Source organism: Drosophila elegans, unplaced genomic scaffold, assembly GCF_018152505.1.
Source record: "Drosophila elegans isolate 14027-0461.03 unplaced genomic scaffold, ASM1815250v1 contig_814, whole genome shotgun sequence".
NCBI lineage: Eukaryota > Metazoa > Arthropoda > Insecta > Diptera > Drosophilidae > Drosophila > Drosophila elegans.
The window spans coordinates 11180594-11197702 of NW_024546167.1; the positions used below are offsets into that span (position 1 = coordinate 11180594).

The 17109-nt window shown below is 40.1% G+C and overlaps 1 protein-coding gene across 3 annotated transcripts in view; it reads right to left on the bottom strand.

Annotated features, from left to right (window-relative positions):
• Positions 1-3412: 3412 nt before the first annotated feature.
• Positions 3413-17109, bottom strand: part of LOC108138823 (nephrin) — a 70826-nt gene continuing 57129 nt past the window's right edge. Inside the window, exons 13-20 of one of the 3 annotated variants that reach the window (XM_017261324.1) lie at positions 15459-15570; positions 15209-15290; positions 14082-14223; positions 11919-12100; positions 10447-10634; positions 10228-10336; positions 9117-9385; positions 3413-3430 (exon numbers count right to left, since the gene is read on the bottom strand). In XM_017261324.1, the coding sequence (XP_017116813.1) occupies positions 3428-3430; positions 9117-9385; positions 10228-10336; positions 10447-10634; positions 11919-12100; positions 14082-14223; positions 15209-15290; positions 15459-15570 (1087 nt within the window). In that variant the 3' untranslated portion in view covers positions 3413-3427. Of the gene's footprint in view, positions 3431-3662; positions 5574-9116; positions 9386-10227; positions 10337-10446; positions 10635-11918; positions 12101-14081; positions 14224-15208; positions 15291-15458; positions 15571-17109 lie in introns of those variants that run through there. The other 2 variants (XM_017261322.2, XM_017261323.2) reach the window with 2 other exon arrangements.

Below are 17109 nucleotides of genomic sequence, written 5' to 3' on the forward strand. Positions count from 1 at the left end.
AGAATGTTTGCCAGCCTTTCAGATGCTTTAAATACTGAGCAAATTTTTATAAACCTAGTGAATAAAATGAAAGTCATATAAACTGAAATTAACAAGAGGCAGCCTGTTTTTTAGTTTAGGGTGACAGTAGTTCATTACAATCATTTATTGTAAAAAGTAATAATTCAATAATACAAAAAATACAGATAATTAAATGCAAATATAATCAATGTTTCGATAAAAACTACTAGTTTTTTTTGGTAAATCAATACAAGCACCTGTTTCAAACCAGAGCATTCGACCTGCGTGGCCCGGTTTTTGAGATAATTTTTAAAGAATTTTCCGTTGGTTGTTATATAACGATATTGCTCGGCTGCCATTAGTTCGACTCGGCTAGGTTGGCGAGACCAAGGCCTCTCGGGGCGACTGTAATTTATCGACGTGTTTTTATGTAACTGGTTTCTCTCTATATATGTATATATACTTTATACTTTTAGGCCAAACACGAGCGCTTAGCCATAAATTGTTGCGTTGAGCGACGCACGGAAAACGGAGAATGGCATAAAAAATAGAAGCAAGCGCCGGGTTGAAGCCGAAAAACTCAAAAAACAAAACAAAAAGCATATGGAAGGAGGCCGTTGCGCTAAATTTCATTTCATGCAGCGCTGCGTTTCCAACGACATCGAGTCGACTCCGTTGGGGTCAAGTTGAAAGTGTAGGCCGAGATTTATGGCCTTTGGCGAGGAGGACCACCCGTCGACTCTGCCAACACTGCCCACTTTGCCGCCTTCACTGCGATTGGGTTGACAAATTTGCAGAAATTGTGCGGTCAAGCCACGGGTTAATTGAGTTCAAATATGCAATTACATATGCATTTGTTTACGGCGATTATTGCGGCCTGTCAGATGGCGCAATAAATCAAATAATAAAAACCCTGATGTTTTAATTAAAATCGCCAGCTGACAAAAACAAAAAATCGCCGGCAAATAAAGTGGCATACTTTCATGCGGCCTTGCTCATTAATTTGGCTAACAAAAAATGCGGTTGGTTTTTAATTAAAAACCACTTAAAAGGACTGCATTACAATTGCAACTATATTAAATTCTAAATGCCTCAATTATGATTCGCCCGAAGGACTGCGAAATATGTTTCATTCCGCTGCCTTAGTTGCCCTGTACAGGACGTGCGAAGTCATTTCAATGCTAAAAACAAAAACCAATATTAACTTTAAAACTTCCGTCTCGTTCGCGCTGCTAATTGCGTTGACAATGGCAGGTCAGAGGGCAAAATAAAGAGAGCTGCGAACGGAGCGGCAAGCGGCGGACAAAGAAGGCGGCAGCAGGGGCGTGGCATGCCTTCTGCTAATGAACATCGATTTGGCCTCAGCTGTGTGTGTGTGCGCGGACCATCAGCAGCTCGAAAAACGCTTTCCCCGTAATCGAAATCGGAATTTAAATTGACTCATTAAAACGGAGCAAAAAGCGGGTCGCACGACAATTAAACAAACGCCCCTCCTCCCCGCCATCTGCCGATTCCCGGCAAAAATCCGCCGGAGTCCCCCCTCCTTGAAACTCCCACTCAATTTCTTGCCCCCCCCTGCATCACCGACATGGAGTCATTAGTTAATTTGCCAAAGCGGCTTCCCTGTGGTAATACTCTGGCGGTGGCGGTGGCGGTGGCTTCGGCTTTGGCCCTGCAAGTGTTATAACGCTATAACGTCGCAAAGTTCGATAATGAAAAAAGAAAGCATGCGGCGGGGAGACTTGGGATTAAGAGTACTTCCCGCCACCGACAAGGACTTAATGCCACCGGAAAAGTTTTATTTGTTTGCTCTTAAAATGTATGCCTTAATATAAAAGCGTTTTAATAAAATAAACGTCATATAACTCAAAATTTATAAAAGGGGGTGCTAAAGAAAACATCAAGATGTTGTTATATAAAGGAAAATTATAAAGGTGTTTAAACTAAGCTATGGACAATACGAATACATCGGACTTCCGAACTTAAAATTTACTTTTTATTCCATATTGCATAGGCTTAAACTCCTTTATAAATAATTTTAAAACCATAGTGATTTTTTGTGCACATTGGCTTATAATGCTTCATTGTAAAAATCTGACAAATTCGAAAATAAGGGAATGAAGTATTTATTACTTATAAAAGCCGTTTTATCAATATTTAAATTAATATTAATTTTAATTGATTTGTCTCCTATAATTAAAAGAGTGTTTTAAAGTGTTCAGAACATTATATATTATGTTATGAGAAAATATTTCCACCACCACTGTCTCCGCAGTCCAGAATACGCCATTATGCCTATTAATTTATAGCAAACTTTTTAAGTCAATCAGCTTAGAGGATTCATAACGGGTTCAAGCTTTTCGGATCACTGACGTCAGGCTGTCACTTCTGCCATTTATTATGATGCCTATCAAAATTTAGCCACTGTCAAGGACGAGCTTTGTCCCCGTCCGGTAATTTATGTTTACCGCCCAGTCAGGACAGCCAGGACACCCAGGACACCATCGTCAGTTGCCTTGGTGCGGTGCGTGTCGAGCCGCAATCTGCAGCAGCTATTAGATTTTATTGAGCCGCTGATTTACACAATGCGCTTCAATTCAATTCACTGGTCGCCCTCAGCGCTCGGCAACCGAGAGTCTAATCGCTAATGGAGGGAAAACTGTAAACGGGAATTTAATTTTCACACATAGTTTGGGCGGAAAAATCAATATGGGTAACAGAAAGCAGACTGGCCGAGAACAACAAAAGCATAAATCTCGCGCATAATTTTGCTACAATTTTTTTCCTTTGCTTTTTCTATTAAAGGCATTTTTCCTTGACTCCATTTGTGGGCTAACCCGGGGGCAATTCAGTTATTTACATTTTCTGACCTCACATCAACTGTGGGAGTTTGTTTTCTTTTCGTAGTTTTCTTCGTTTTTTTTTCTGTTTTTTGTGTAGGCACGTGTGAAATGATATCTATCAGGCGATGACATGAAAGCAAAAAGGAATCAAATACAGTCGGAATATAATAGAAAATGTTCTGTTAGTTCAAGAGGTAATTGACCAGAAATTCCACACATTCTTCGATAACTGAGTTTATTAATTAAGGATTTTTTCTTCTTTATTACACACACAATTGAGCGTCGAAATAAATATATTATCTTACCTGAAGCTTAGGCCATATAATTATTCAGTTATTAATTGTCTACCACAAAATAATGATACGATTAGTGTCCTTCAACTAGTAATTAAATTCCTTTACCACTTTCCAACTTGTCGATTAAAAGTTGAGTTGTTCCTATTTCACCAGCCTTCCGCTTTTTGTTTCCTTACCCAGGCTGTCGATTCAACTTAGATCCAACGTTCCATGTGGTTGACCATTTCAGTTGGTGAATGGTTGAGTGGGTGTGGTTCGAAGGTCCAACCTCCCACGTATAAATTTGATTTACTAATGAGGCAAGTCCGGCGGAGGGAAAAACAAGGGACGAGAGCATATGAAATTTTAAGTAGTTTTTTCGCTTGGCACTTGCGGTTTGTCTTGCGGGTGTTGGGAATTGTGGTTGGCATGCGAACCGCAGGGACGGGCTGCACATCCCTGTTAGAGTGGCGATTTAAATTGGCCAAGTGGGACTGGATAGGATTTCGGACATGTGTCCAAACTGCCTTCCACAAAAAAGTGAGAATTAAAACGAAAAACCAACAAAGTTGGTTTCAACTTCCAAATTAGATTTCAAACAAATAAGTTTGAACCGCAAAGGAACTCGCAAATAATTAATTAACTCTTTTGGTTTTTTGTAGTTGATCTATATTTACTTTTCGCCCTTTGTTTACATTCCGATACTTCATTTTGTGTTTTTTTTTACATTATTCGTCCACTTAGCTATGTGTATTTATTGATATTTTTGCTTAATTCTGTTAGCCTAGCACATTTTAAACTCTTTCATTTTCTATGACCTATTGTAGCCTAAGTCTAACGCTTTCCCATCTAAACATTTAACTTCAGTATTTCCTTTAGCTCTAAGCAGGACCATTAGCCGATTAAGACGGCATCTCAAACATAAACTTTGATACATTTACAATCATAAATTTTTGTATGTACAATAACGAAGGATCTTTGGGTCTGATTATTATTCTCTTTATACAAATTGCCTATATTCTATGCCACAAATGTATTTTATATACAAGTTATCCTATGATATTTATGTCTCGCTTCTGAAATATTTTTACTACAAAATATTTAGCTACTACATTTTTTGAGTCTTTTTGAAGTTTCCTTAAAATAGAGTGTGTGTTTAACTGTGTTGTGAATGTTTTTCCATCCAATTAACCCTATACATTCGAAACAAAGCCAATTTTTCAAATATATTATAAGTTTCTATATTTTTTTCATTGGGAAAAGGAATTTAAAGGCAGTTTCGAAGTCAACAATGAATCGAACAAATCTCCAAAGATGCTCTTGATAATGATCTCTTCTTTCTCCTATTTCAGTTTTGATATAACAAGGGATATGCTATTGAACCAGAAGATATGACGCTTTCCTGTCAGTTTATGTTCGGCTTTTACTACTTCACATCCCGCTTATGTTTTAGTTTATATATGCACAGCACCTTAACGAGAAAAGATCAGGCTTGTTTCAGTTTTCATATATTTAACAAAAAAAGAGTAATAATTTTAATTAATTTAATTTGAATTATAAACATAACGCATTTCTACACTGTCTCAATATAGTAGTCCCCATCAATAAAAACGTTAATAACCAAGAATAATTATGTTTAATATGTTTTAAATTAATTAAATCAGAAAATAGACTCTTTATGAGTTAAAACAAATGTGAAAACTGCCACAATCCTGTCTGACATAGATTTATATTCCTACACATTAAATACATATATCCGCCACTTGCAGAACCTAATTTAGACACAGCTCTCGGGCACTCGCTGCGTCATCAGGCAGTCCTTAATCGCATTGATGTTTATGTTATCATCGAGGTCCTGCGAGGAGTTACAGGACGTAGTGGCTGTCGCGGTGGATCCCACAACACCCATGACGCTGCCAGCACTGCCCATCAGCAAACTGGAGCCCGAGTGGTGGGGCTGCTGGTGGTGCGCGTGGTGGTGGTGGTGGTGCTGCTGCTGCTGCTGGTGGTGGTGCCTGTTCAGGGTGGCGGCCCCGCCCGTGGGCTCCACACCAACCGGTGGGTGGTGCAGCCGTCCGCTGGCGTAGGCGTTCAGTATGTAGCCACCACCACTGCCGAGTCCCGGTGGCAAAGTGCCCACCCCACTGCTGTGCACCGGCTGCAGGTGGGCGGCCAGCGTGGCCGTCGAGGAGAGGGAGGTGGGCGATCCCATGCCACCCACTCCCATGCCGCCCATGCCGCCCATCCCACCCATGCCGCCCAGACCCATGCCCATGCCCATGCCCAGCGGCTTGCCAAGGCTGCCCAGGATGCTGCTACTGGGCGAGATTACAGTGCTGCTGCACCCACCGCCCACCGCAGCCACCGCGGCAAGGAGCTGCGCCCGCTGCGCAGTGATTTGATTGTAGGTGACAGTCGCATTCACCGCATCGCCGGACAGCATCGTCGTCGTCACCTGCAAGTCAGAGCAAATGGAGACATAGATGCACTCAGAAAAAAAGTTACATTTACACAATCAAAAAAGATGAGGGTACACAATGTCATATATAATAGTTAGGCACTTATTTTAAAAATTCCACATATGTTTAAAAACTTTATGTTTTGTTTTTATATGTTTGCATTCCAAAGTTTTTGGAATTATATGAATTAAGGAATTGTAATTATTATATTATTATTTACAACTTAATTTAATATGTGCTTAAAAATATCCCATCCAAAAGACAAAAATAGTTTAAGGAACATTAGGATTCGGGATAGTAAAACGAATTAAGTGTACCGCATCACTTTGTTGCAGTATTCAAATTAAAGTAGCTACTTTTTTTGAGTGCAACCCAATCTAGCATTTAAAGGCATTCGTCCAGAATCTTTTCTGCTCTACCACTCTGGAGTTTTTCAAACGAAAAAAATCAAATTTGCAGTTCGCCTGAACAATTTAATGCTACTAAAGAAATGTGACTGATTTTTAAATCAGTCAAGTGTAAAATTTAATTTTGAATACTTTAAAACTACATTAAGATAATAAGACACAATAATATAGAACACTACCAAACATGTTTATATTGTTATTGGTGGCAGATTAAGCTTTTGCCCGCACTAAAACTGACAGAAACGAGTTAAACGCTTGGCAAAAAATCAATACTAGAATATTCAATAAAACAATTTAGATTGCAATTTAGTTGTACAGCGTTCGAAAAGAAACGTGTTTTGCAGAATGCTCAGCTATATTGAAAACAACGTTTTGTTGAACGGCCTCTTTTGCCCCCCTCCGCAAACCAATTAGCTCAAATCATTATACAAAAGTGCACGAATTTCGGCTAGAACATCTAAAATGCTGCCGACCAATACGTTGTTATTTGGCATTTTTATTTCGCCGGCTGGCAAAACGAAATGAAATTCTAATTGAAATCTCAATGCAATTTCCAGGTGACGGGAGAGTGGGGCTGCTAACTGCTATGTTCGGCTGTTATGGTTGGCAATATTTAAAATTATTTAATTAACGAATTGAGTTATGCTGCGATTGCCGACTGGCCGGCATCGCCGCCTCCGCCTCCGCCGCTGCCGCCGCCCAACCGACCGCATTTTAAGCCTGCCCGGAATGGTAATTTAAATGTAATTGAAATCTGCACAGCAAATCCCATTTACAGAACGAAACAGAAACAGAACCAGAACCAGAAACAGAAATTCCCTTTCAGCCCCGACTCGGTATTTGTATCCGTATCCGAATTGGGCCCGCAATCGGATACTTTGTTATCTGGGGGTTTCGAATGCAATGCGCCATGGAGCGGGTGGAAAAACCGCAGCGTTGGCTGATTTCCCAGCTACTTCTGTTTCGGGGTTTTTTCAGCATTGCAAATTGGTTCGCAACCGGCGGGGATCGGGCATCGGGCATTGGTCCTGGGGATAATGTTTTTGGCCAGATTAGTGATAAATATACATATATTCGCGGACTGGCAGTCAATTGGTCATGGCCGATGCATATGGCCGTTTCCCGGCTCTAATCTCGTTCGCACAGCTTATGGTAACGGCTTTTGGGGATCTCGACCGTTGTCAGCGCATAAAGGAGATATATATATATGTATATAAAAATACATATATATATATATTTGAATATTCATGTGTGCAAAATTCAGACAAGGGGCAGCCCATAAATAAATTCTAATTGCGAACTTAATGAAATGAAAACAAATGTGTTTTGGCCGACACTCTAATCTCGAATGAATGGTCGGCAAAAAAGCGTACGCAAAAAATATGAAAAATGCTGAAAAATAGTAAAATAAAGTAAACGTGCTAATAAAATTTATTATACGGAAAGCAATCGCCATGTTTGGGATTTAATTTTTGTGGGAATAATTTACTAAATGATTCAAGAGCCGTTGGGATCAAGCGAAATATATTCACTGAATTTAATGAACTTTTTGCATTTTAAATAAAATGCGTATAAATAAATTGAAATTACGTTCATATTTTCTCAGCACTGAGTGCGGAATGCTTTCTTTTGCACTGATTCCAGATGAGATGCACATTTCACCACACCTGTTGCCACTCTTAAGAGCCACCCCATCCATCAGCTGGAAAAAAAGTTAAAAAAAATTCCTATAGATGCGGAACTTCTCCACGGACTTGGGCATCCAAACACCGAAGTTTCGTGTCCAATACGAGTGCAGAGCAAATATTGATTGATTACGGCCCTCTCAACATGATATATTGTGTTTTAAAAATCTCGCAATTACCTTAGAGCCCGGTAGCCAAGCTGCACGTTATCCCCCGATTTAGCCAATGGATTTTTATTTATAACCTGAGTGGCAGTGCACAGAGTGGGAATTTCGAAGGAGCCGTGACAGTTTAAAAGCTTTTTTTAATACAGTCGGGTGGGTGTTCGGGGAGCCCTCGTCCTCGGATTCTATTTAGCAATTTGACAATTTGAGTAGTTGATTGCTTTCAGTGCACCGACCAGATTGCCAAGACAAAGGGACAACGGCAAGATGGCGGGATGGTAGGAGTATGGATGGAGTCTGGCAAAAAGTGGCCCAGTTAATACGAACCGCAACTGACAACTGACAGACGTTAAACGCTCCGACTGGGCTAGCACTCGGATTGGATTCACCGACTATCTGTTTTGTGCGGAACTATCTGGACTACCTGACTGCTCACAGACTGGCAACTGTTGGCAACAAACCTGGCCAAATCAAATTGCATTACGGAGAACAAAGCAAAGCACAAACGACAAAAGACTTTGTCCAACTTTCGTCTGCTGTTGCCTATCACACAATAATGAATTCCCTGAGGTGACACGTTTTAATTATTTCGCAATCTATCACAAGTGATGAGAGAGCTTGGTGTGATTTTCCGTTCAATAGATGTTTTTGTTGAAGGTAAGCCTTAATTAGGTTTTAAGTTGAAAAATCTTTAAAACCTTAAGCTCACAATGAGAAAAAGTATACTATTGCTGTTGCTAAATATTAAAAAAAAACCATAATTGATTAAAGAAGCCCTATTTATAATTTCAAGATTTCAGAAACTCTTAGTTTTATTTATAAATAATCAATCACTTTTCCTTTTTTCTTTAACACCTATTAGTTCTGAACAAATTTAATAAAAATTTGAAATGTTTATTAATTAATCATTAATAATATTATAAATAATGTCGTTTCCAGTTAAAATACCTTATTCTGTTATTTTTGTTTAAGGAAACAAGAAATTATTTTTTCTTTAAGCACTATCTTAACCTAGAAAAAATATATGAACTACAATTCCTTAAATTACATATGGACTTAATAATGGCATAAGCCAAAATTAATCTTACTAAGTCCACAATTGCTTTGTTGTTTAAATTAATTTTGTTTGTATATGTAGTTTTAGATAGGCGTAACTATTTATTTATTTATTTGTTTCTATTTCCCCCAAAAAGTGTTTCATATTTTTTGTCCCCAAAACCACCTAGTTAAACCAGGCGGTGGCATTGTCCATTTGAGTTCTTTGCCATAGGGTGAGTACTTACATTGCCATTGGGTGACCACTTGGAAACGCCGCCTCCTGCCGCCGCTGTGGCCGTTGCAAACTGATGGGCATCTGCGGCAGATGTCGATGATGCCGCTCCTGCTCCCGCTCCCACTCCTCCTGCTGCTGCTGCTGCTGCGGATGCGGCTGGATTTGCCACCGAGGACACCACCGCTGTGGAGGTGCTGCTGCCCGTGGCCGTGCCCGCGGTGGTGCTGCCCACGTTGGAGGCATTGCTGCCACTGCTGCCGGCACTGCTGCCACCGACTGCTTGATTGAAATTTATTGATGAGCAGCCACGTTTCGTGTTCGTGTGTTAGATTGGCGGGTTCCGTCGTTAAAAATATTTACGATTAAAAGAAAATTGCATTGGTTGATTGGATTGGATTGGATTGGATTGAGTCGGATCGGTTTCGTTTGGTTTGGTTTGTTTTGGCATCGGTCGTATTGTTGTTGTGTTGATGAGATTGATTACGATTGCGGGTCGCCAAAGAACAATGGAGCCGGATGTGCAGATAGCGAATTGCGATTGAAGATTGCCATTGCCATTGCCATTGCCGTTGCCGTTGCCGATGCGATTGCGGGACACATGAAAGTAAATGTCGGAAAAGTGGCCATAAAATTTGATTAAAGTTTAATGCTCAAAGTGCACACTATAAAAAAGCAGCTTTACTCTCGGTTACTTCAGCGGACACTTGACTCGCGGGGTGACATTAAAACCCAAACCGAAATTGAGCTATTTGCGCGAGTGATTGCTGCTTGCCTTACACTCAAAATTAAGATGGGATAATTGAAAGGCGCAGAAATAAAAATACATTTTTTCTTAAATAAAAGAAAACATCTTAACGCTTTAAAAAAAAGATTTATTTATTTTATTCAAAATAAAATACACAAAAGGATCAGAAACTACTGTTATCATTTATTCATTAATATTGGTCTGTTTTCAGAAGCAAGTTTGATATAAATTAGCTGTTATTTTTTTCAAAAATGTTTAAATTGGTCTGTTACCAGAAAATAGTTTGATATAAATCAGCTGTTATTTGCTTTAACAATTTCAAATATTTTCTCGTTTACCCCACAAGTCAAGTGTGAGGAACTGTTTATAATCTTACCATATTGCGATGGTATAACGTCCGGATCACGTTCGTCCTCAACCAAATCCTCTGATGATTTCGTTTTTATGTCCGTGTGCTGCCAGCGCGGCTTCTCCATGTTTCCGCCCTGCGAAGAGAGTCGTCCAACGACAAAATAATACGTACATTAATTGCTCGGAAAATGTCGGAAAATGTTGGTGGTGGTGTTTTAGGGCTTTCAATCCCCTCGCAACTCACCTTGAAGACATCGCTGGGCTGGGCGGTCACTCCGGCGGCGGTGGCCTTGCTGCCGTGTTGACGATTGCGTCGCAAATTGTGCACAAATGTCACCACGAATATTCGTATCGCGATGGCCACACCAATAATTATGATGGTCAGGACACTGCCGACAATCACCGGCGACAATGTCAATGTTACATCGTCGTCTGTTTGTTGTTATTCGCGTAATTACAGGTTGACAATCGGCGTTCATAAATCATCATCGGGTTTTAGATGGATTGCCAACAAGCCATCGCCATCACCATCACCATCACCATCGACATTGACATTGCAGTGGCACATTTCCAAACATATCCACATCCACACATCAAAAATTGATTGCCGATGGAAGTGGTAGTTAAGGAATTTGGTTTCATCGGTGGGCAGAACGTTAAATTTGTCGACATTTGACGGTTTTATTTTTAGCCAAGGAAATTCACATGAAAAGAGAAGAGCAGAAAGCGCAGGCATGTCATGAGTTATATGTGTATTGAAGTCATAAGAAGGGGACGATTTATGATTAATTGGTAAGGAGGACAGTGTGAAAGATTAAAGCATTAGTCCACCAAAACCACATATCCGTGAAATTTGAATGGTTTTTAAATAATTCACGGTTATTAAACAAATTAATAAAACGTATTCCTCAATTTGTGTGTTGCCTGGAATTCTTCATTCTATACATATATTTATTAAATTGAATGAGCATTTGAATGAAGGTATAAGGTGTGATTTATGTTTTTATTTAATGAGCAATGAAGCATATTTACTCGTTGATTGTGTTTACTTGGTATTGATTGAATAGAAATTAATTTTTTTTCATTTCGATTACAATTTTGAAATTACATGAGATTAATGGGATAAATTAAATACAAATTTGCAATGAATGTTTTGAGCATTCCGTTTTCCAAACCCTAGGAAAAGCGATCCACTGTTGAAGGTCTGTCTTGATCCTGCCATGTCAAAAAGTAATTGTACACATATTTAACGCCATCGCAGGATGGCAGGAATGGAATCTGGATGGGGATGTTGATGGGGATGGGCCCTTCAGGCAGGCATGTTGATTGCGTAAGTACTGCAGATGACTGGCGGAGGAGCCCACCTGTCAAGTGTCATAGGCAGGGACTCTGGAAAGCGGGTGGGGGTGATGGAAATGCGGAGGAGGATGCCCATTGCCTGCATGGGATTAATGCAGGCAAGGAAATCACTGGATGGGCCCAAGAAGCCGATATAATTCTGCGCATATTGCGTCCATCATATGCGAGCTGCGCACTTGTCAAAAGCATAAGCCCGCCCACGCAATCCCACCCAGAATTCAGCCAAAGAGCCATACAGCCATACAGCCATATAGCCATATAGCCATTCAGCATCCGAGGGCCATCATCCATCAATCAAGGGAAAATGTGCTGTTCGTTTTTCGGCGGCGCCAACTGGCTGCTGGTTGTGCCACTCACCTGTCTTGTAAGCTGTTGAGCCAATTATGAAATCGGGCAGCAGATAAGCGGCACTGCGGCCCTTCTGGTTGTACGAGTAGATCCTCAGCCGCAGCGAATTGTTCTCCTGGACCATCATCGAGGTCAGTGTGTCCAGGTTCTCCAGCGAGAAGAGCGCCTCCTCGGCGTTGCTCAAATTGAATCTATGAAAGGAGGGATCGGGTCAAAGGATTCGAGATGATTGCGAATTAAATCAAACGAAATGGTCAGGAAATCAACGGCATTAAGCCCTTAATCAAATGTGTGCGGGCTGTTGACTGAGCAGAAGCCAATGCCACAAATACTTTTTGGCAGCCCTTTTTCCTTTGGCATTTTTACGGCTTGGGCTTGCTTTTTTCTCTGGCATGTTTTCCTAACCCCAAGCACTTTTGCCATACCCCTTTATAAGATATGCGCTCTTTCCAATCATGACCTAAATTTGAATTTGATGCCTTTGCCAACGAATGCGGCTTTGACTTGTCTGCCCATTCGATCCCCCGAAATCCTTTCCTCGCAAACTTCTGAAATATTAGGGTTCAATGTCTATATATATTTTTGCCAAACATTTTAACATTGATGACGATGTTTGCTGCGTTTTTCGCTGTCCAATGTGGGTTTCAATTTCCTTCCTTTTCTTTTCTTTTTTTTGTTTTGCTTTGATGATGTCTTTGTTTTTAATACGAAAATGTTTATTTGGCCCTGCTTCTGTACGAAAATTTGGTATAAATTTATGCGAAAGAAAAATGAAATGAAGACAACCCTCGCATAATGTTATGTGCACATATGAATTTGATTTGCCCATTTACGATAAGCATGTATACGCATTTAATATCCCACTATAAATGGCAATGGCTTGAGCACCCATTCGAAGACAAACACAGGCTGGCCAAGAGCGAGCTGTTTCACGCCTAATTACACACCTACAGTGAGTGCTCCATACATATCTTATGAGGTGAAAGCACTTGAAATACATTTGCCAGTCCCCTTCAAGTCCCCTTCTCTCAGCCACTATCGTGTCTGCGGAGCCCCAACTATTATTGAATAAAATCATGCTGGTACATCTCTTGTTGTGGGGGCGTCAACTGCAGACATCCTCCATTTACCGACTCTGATTCAGATTGTGGGGTGGCAAAGGTGTTCAGCTAAACATGACCATGCATACATAATTATTAGCCCTCAAGCTTTGGCAGAGATTTAAACTCGTTATTGTCGGAAACAAATGGCCGGTGAAGCCATAATTGATACGGCAAAATAGCCTTTCACGTGGCAATCATAATAATTTTCTATATCGCCTGGATACCTGCTTTTATAGAATTGAATTGGCCTTTGTGTAATTAAGAGGCGCCCAAACCAAAGGTTAAATGTGTTATTTAATTTTAAAAAAATATTAAATTAAAGTAAATTACAATGATATGTCGATAAATTTATGTATAAACAGCCATTATATTGGAAAAACTTAGTGGAAGTTCCATTTTGCAAATAATATATTAAGGAAAACTAATAAATTAGCTTAAAATATCTAGCATCAAGTTAAAATCTTCGTATGATTTCTCAATCATATTTAAGACAAAGTTTTCAAAACTAAAAACAAAGTCTTTTAGCAAAACTTTTTGGTTTCTTCCGAAAAATTTAATAAATGTCGAAATGCATAAACAAAACGTGCTAGCAATATAATATATATAAATATATTTGTCTATCCACAAAAATTCCTTTGTTTAGTTTGGTAGAGTCGATATAAATAATTGAGTTTAAAAGAATTCTTTAAATATGCGCAATATAGCACAATTAGCACAAATCAGATAATTAAAAACAAATGCTTAGAAGGATTCTGTTGTAGTAGAATTTTTAATTGGAAACTAGTTTTGCGACCTGTTTGATTACCCAAATAAGCCATTTCCCATGCTCTATTTGATAAAAGCTGGTGACATTTCTGTGACCCGCCCGAGGGTTAAGGCCTCAGCTCATACATGAATGCGAAATGTGTGTTTCACGAAACGATATGGGGCCATTTGTTTGACATATGTACCATATCTGGGCTTCGGGTCAAGCTGAACCGGACATAAGCGGCTTAAAATCAAGCCCCCGAGTGGAACGGGGCCACGCCCCCCTCCGGCATCTGTAGTTATAGTTGATTAATATGCTTACCTGGTGATGCCGGTGCGTGTTGAAAACATTTCCAGCACAAATATTTGCGGCAGGCCGCCGTCATAGCCGGGTATGCACTGAATGTCAACACTCAGCTCGGTGCGGTTGAAGACGGTACAATTGCTGACGGCATTCGGTAGGGCTGGAATCGGAATGGGATTTGCAGTCCGCACACACACAAACACACACATTCGCATCCGGGAGTCAGATTTATGTTGGTCCACGTTACGCAGGAAATTAACAAGTAGCAGCAGCAGGAGCAGCAGCAGCAACCAGCAACATCAGCATCGAAATCAGAATCGGAATCGAGAAAAGTCAAAGGGTGTAACATGAGCATAACATTGGAACTTTTTGTCCAAATGGGGTATCCCAATCCCCGAGTCCCCAAAATGCACAATGGTTGGTCTCTGGTTTTGCTGGTTTTCGGAATGACTCTCTGTCCGTCCGTCCGTCCTGTTTTTCCGGAGGTATGCCCCCCAGTTCGGAGTACTCAGTTGACCAGTGTTTGCATGCGGCATTAACATGTTAAGGTCAAATTGCACGTAATGAAGCAACAGCAAACAGAGTCGACGGGAAAGGCAAAAGCCGGCAGCATCGTGTCGGCATGCATACCGGGATTTTTACTGACATAAGAGGGTTTTGCTAGAGCGCAGCAATTTTCGGCTTTCGCTTCTTTTCCCCAAGGGGGGTAATAATAGTTTTGAAAAGAATTTAGAGGGATTTAATATGGTATTTGGGGATATTTCAAAGCTTAAAAGCTTTTCTGGCGATGCAATTGTTTTCTTTAGTTGATTTATATATTTAAATAGCTCCATTAAATCCACTCTTATCCTATTTAGTCTAAACTTAACATACTGTTAGGATAGGTTTTAATTTATATAATATATTTTAATCCTTTTCTCAATCGTACATCAGGCAAGAAAATTCTTGTATATTTTTAAAATAATTTTATTGTGATAGCAAAGCACAATTTAAATGCAACCAGGTGTTCGTTGCTAATGTTGTTTATTAAAATGAAAAATTAGCTGAATTAGTGTTAGAACAAGGACTTGAGCTTCAAAGTTCTTAACCACCGATGCAGACCATTGGCTGGGTGAGTATATTTTCCCCTGTCCGTGAAAACTTACCTGCCAGGACGACTTGGAAGAGGCAGGGGTGCTGCTGGGTGCCCACTTCGTTGGAGGCCCAGCACGACAGTGTGCCATAATCCTGCAAATACATATTTATTTATTATTTAAAATGCGGCTCTTGCTTAATTGCCCGGAGCTGACTTCGGTCTTCGCTGTGGACACTCCATATATTTATACATATATATATATATATATATATATATAGATATAGATATATAGAGAGAGGGGGTAGAATCGGCGTGTTTACCTGATCTGTGACGGGTGTGTACTTTAAAATGCTGCGGCTGCCGTTCACGCTGAATCGTTCGCTGCCCACGTCCAGGGTTTCGCCCGAGTTGTTGAATTTCCAGCGAAAAGTCCTGCAAAATGTTTGTGCACATGTGTGAGTAAGTTGCGTTGACATTTTGACAGAAATGTATGTGTGTGTGTGTGTGTGTGTGGAGGAGGCAGTACGAGCGACAGCGACGAAAAAGAACACGGGACAGGTAAAATGGGGAACGGAAAGGGGGGCCGGCGAGGGAAACATGTTTGCGAAGTTTTCCATTTTTAAAATAGCTTGTTAAAATATTAAAGGTTAAGCGCGCACATCGCAGGACGCAGAGGCCAGTCCTCGGACAGAAACTCACACATTTGGAAGCCTTTTAAAAGGTTAATTATCTCTGGCATATTCGGTCGGACGCTTTCCCATCTTGGCAGTGCAAAAATAAAAGTAAATCAATAATAACAGAAATCCATTTAAATATCGTCATGGGTAAAAGGTAAATGAAATCAACAAAATACAGAAAATATGCCGGTCCGATGAAAGCAACTTTGAACTGAAATACTCGATGTCAACAACAATGCCAGTCTCTTTGATTTATTTCTGGTTATTAATCTTCGGAATCTTTCAACTCCGCCTTTCGATGGGCAACGATATTAATTATTATATGGCAAAAATAATTATGTATTTTATAAATGTTAAAAAAATTTAAAACTCTGAACCATCATAAATTTTGGGTTTTAAATTGAAAATTATCGACGATCTCAAATATATTTGTTTAATTACATGAAATGATTTAGATTATTTTAAATAAAGTCTGATATATGTTTTTAATATTTTGTAATAAATCAACCAAATAGGCAGAAAAATGTTACAGTAATATAATATATAATATATGGAACATTAGAGACATACTTATTTTTTCAGTTTACTTATTATCAGGAGGTCCAGAGTTTTACCTTATAGCTAAATTTCAATTTCAAGACTGAGTCCTTTAGCTAAAAATAGCTGTTGTGCTGCACTTGCTTCATATTTTGTTTCTTTAAGCTATTTCTGCAACAGCATTGATTAAATTTTAACACATTAACATGCTGTGGTAATACATTTTTTACCCCGCCGCTTGTCAAGCGTTTAAATGCTGATAAATTAACTTGTCGCCCCCACATCGCCGGCGAGTCCTTCCCTTGGGGGCCAGCCTAAAAGCTGGCAGCAGCTTTTTAATGTTCACGCTACGCTCCACAGCCAGCTTTCCAGTTTTCCTTCGATATTTTCCAGCCAAGCCAAGCCAATCCACCAGCAGCCACAACAATTACACGGCGCCGCAGCTGCCTTTGCCAAGGCTTCGCATATTTTCCGCCGGCTAATGATTAATTATTTTAGCATAAAGCGTCAGCACAAGACGCAGCAGCACAACAGCGGCGGCGGCGAAAAAAATTGAAATTAAATACAAGACAAGACAGGGACAGCCCTCAGACAACTCGGATCTCGGATCTCGGACTGAGGAAGAGTGGCAGCTGGCCGGGCCGCAATGGTGTGGCCTCATTAAAAAAACATTAAAGTGCGCCACATTCCCGCTGTCCGACTAAATCCCAGCTTCAGCTGGCCGAGATGGAAACGGCAAAGCCAGTTGCACATTTAA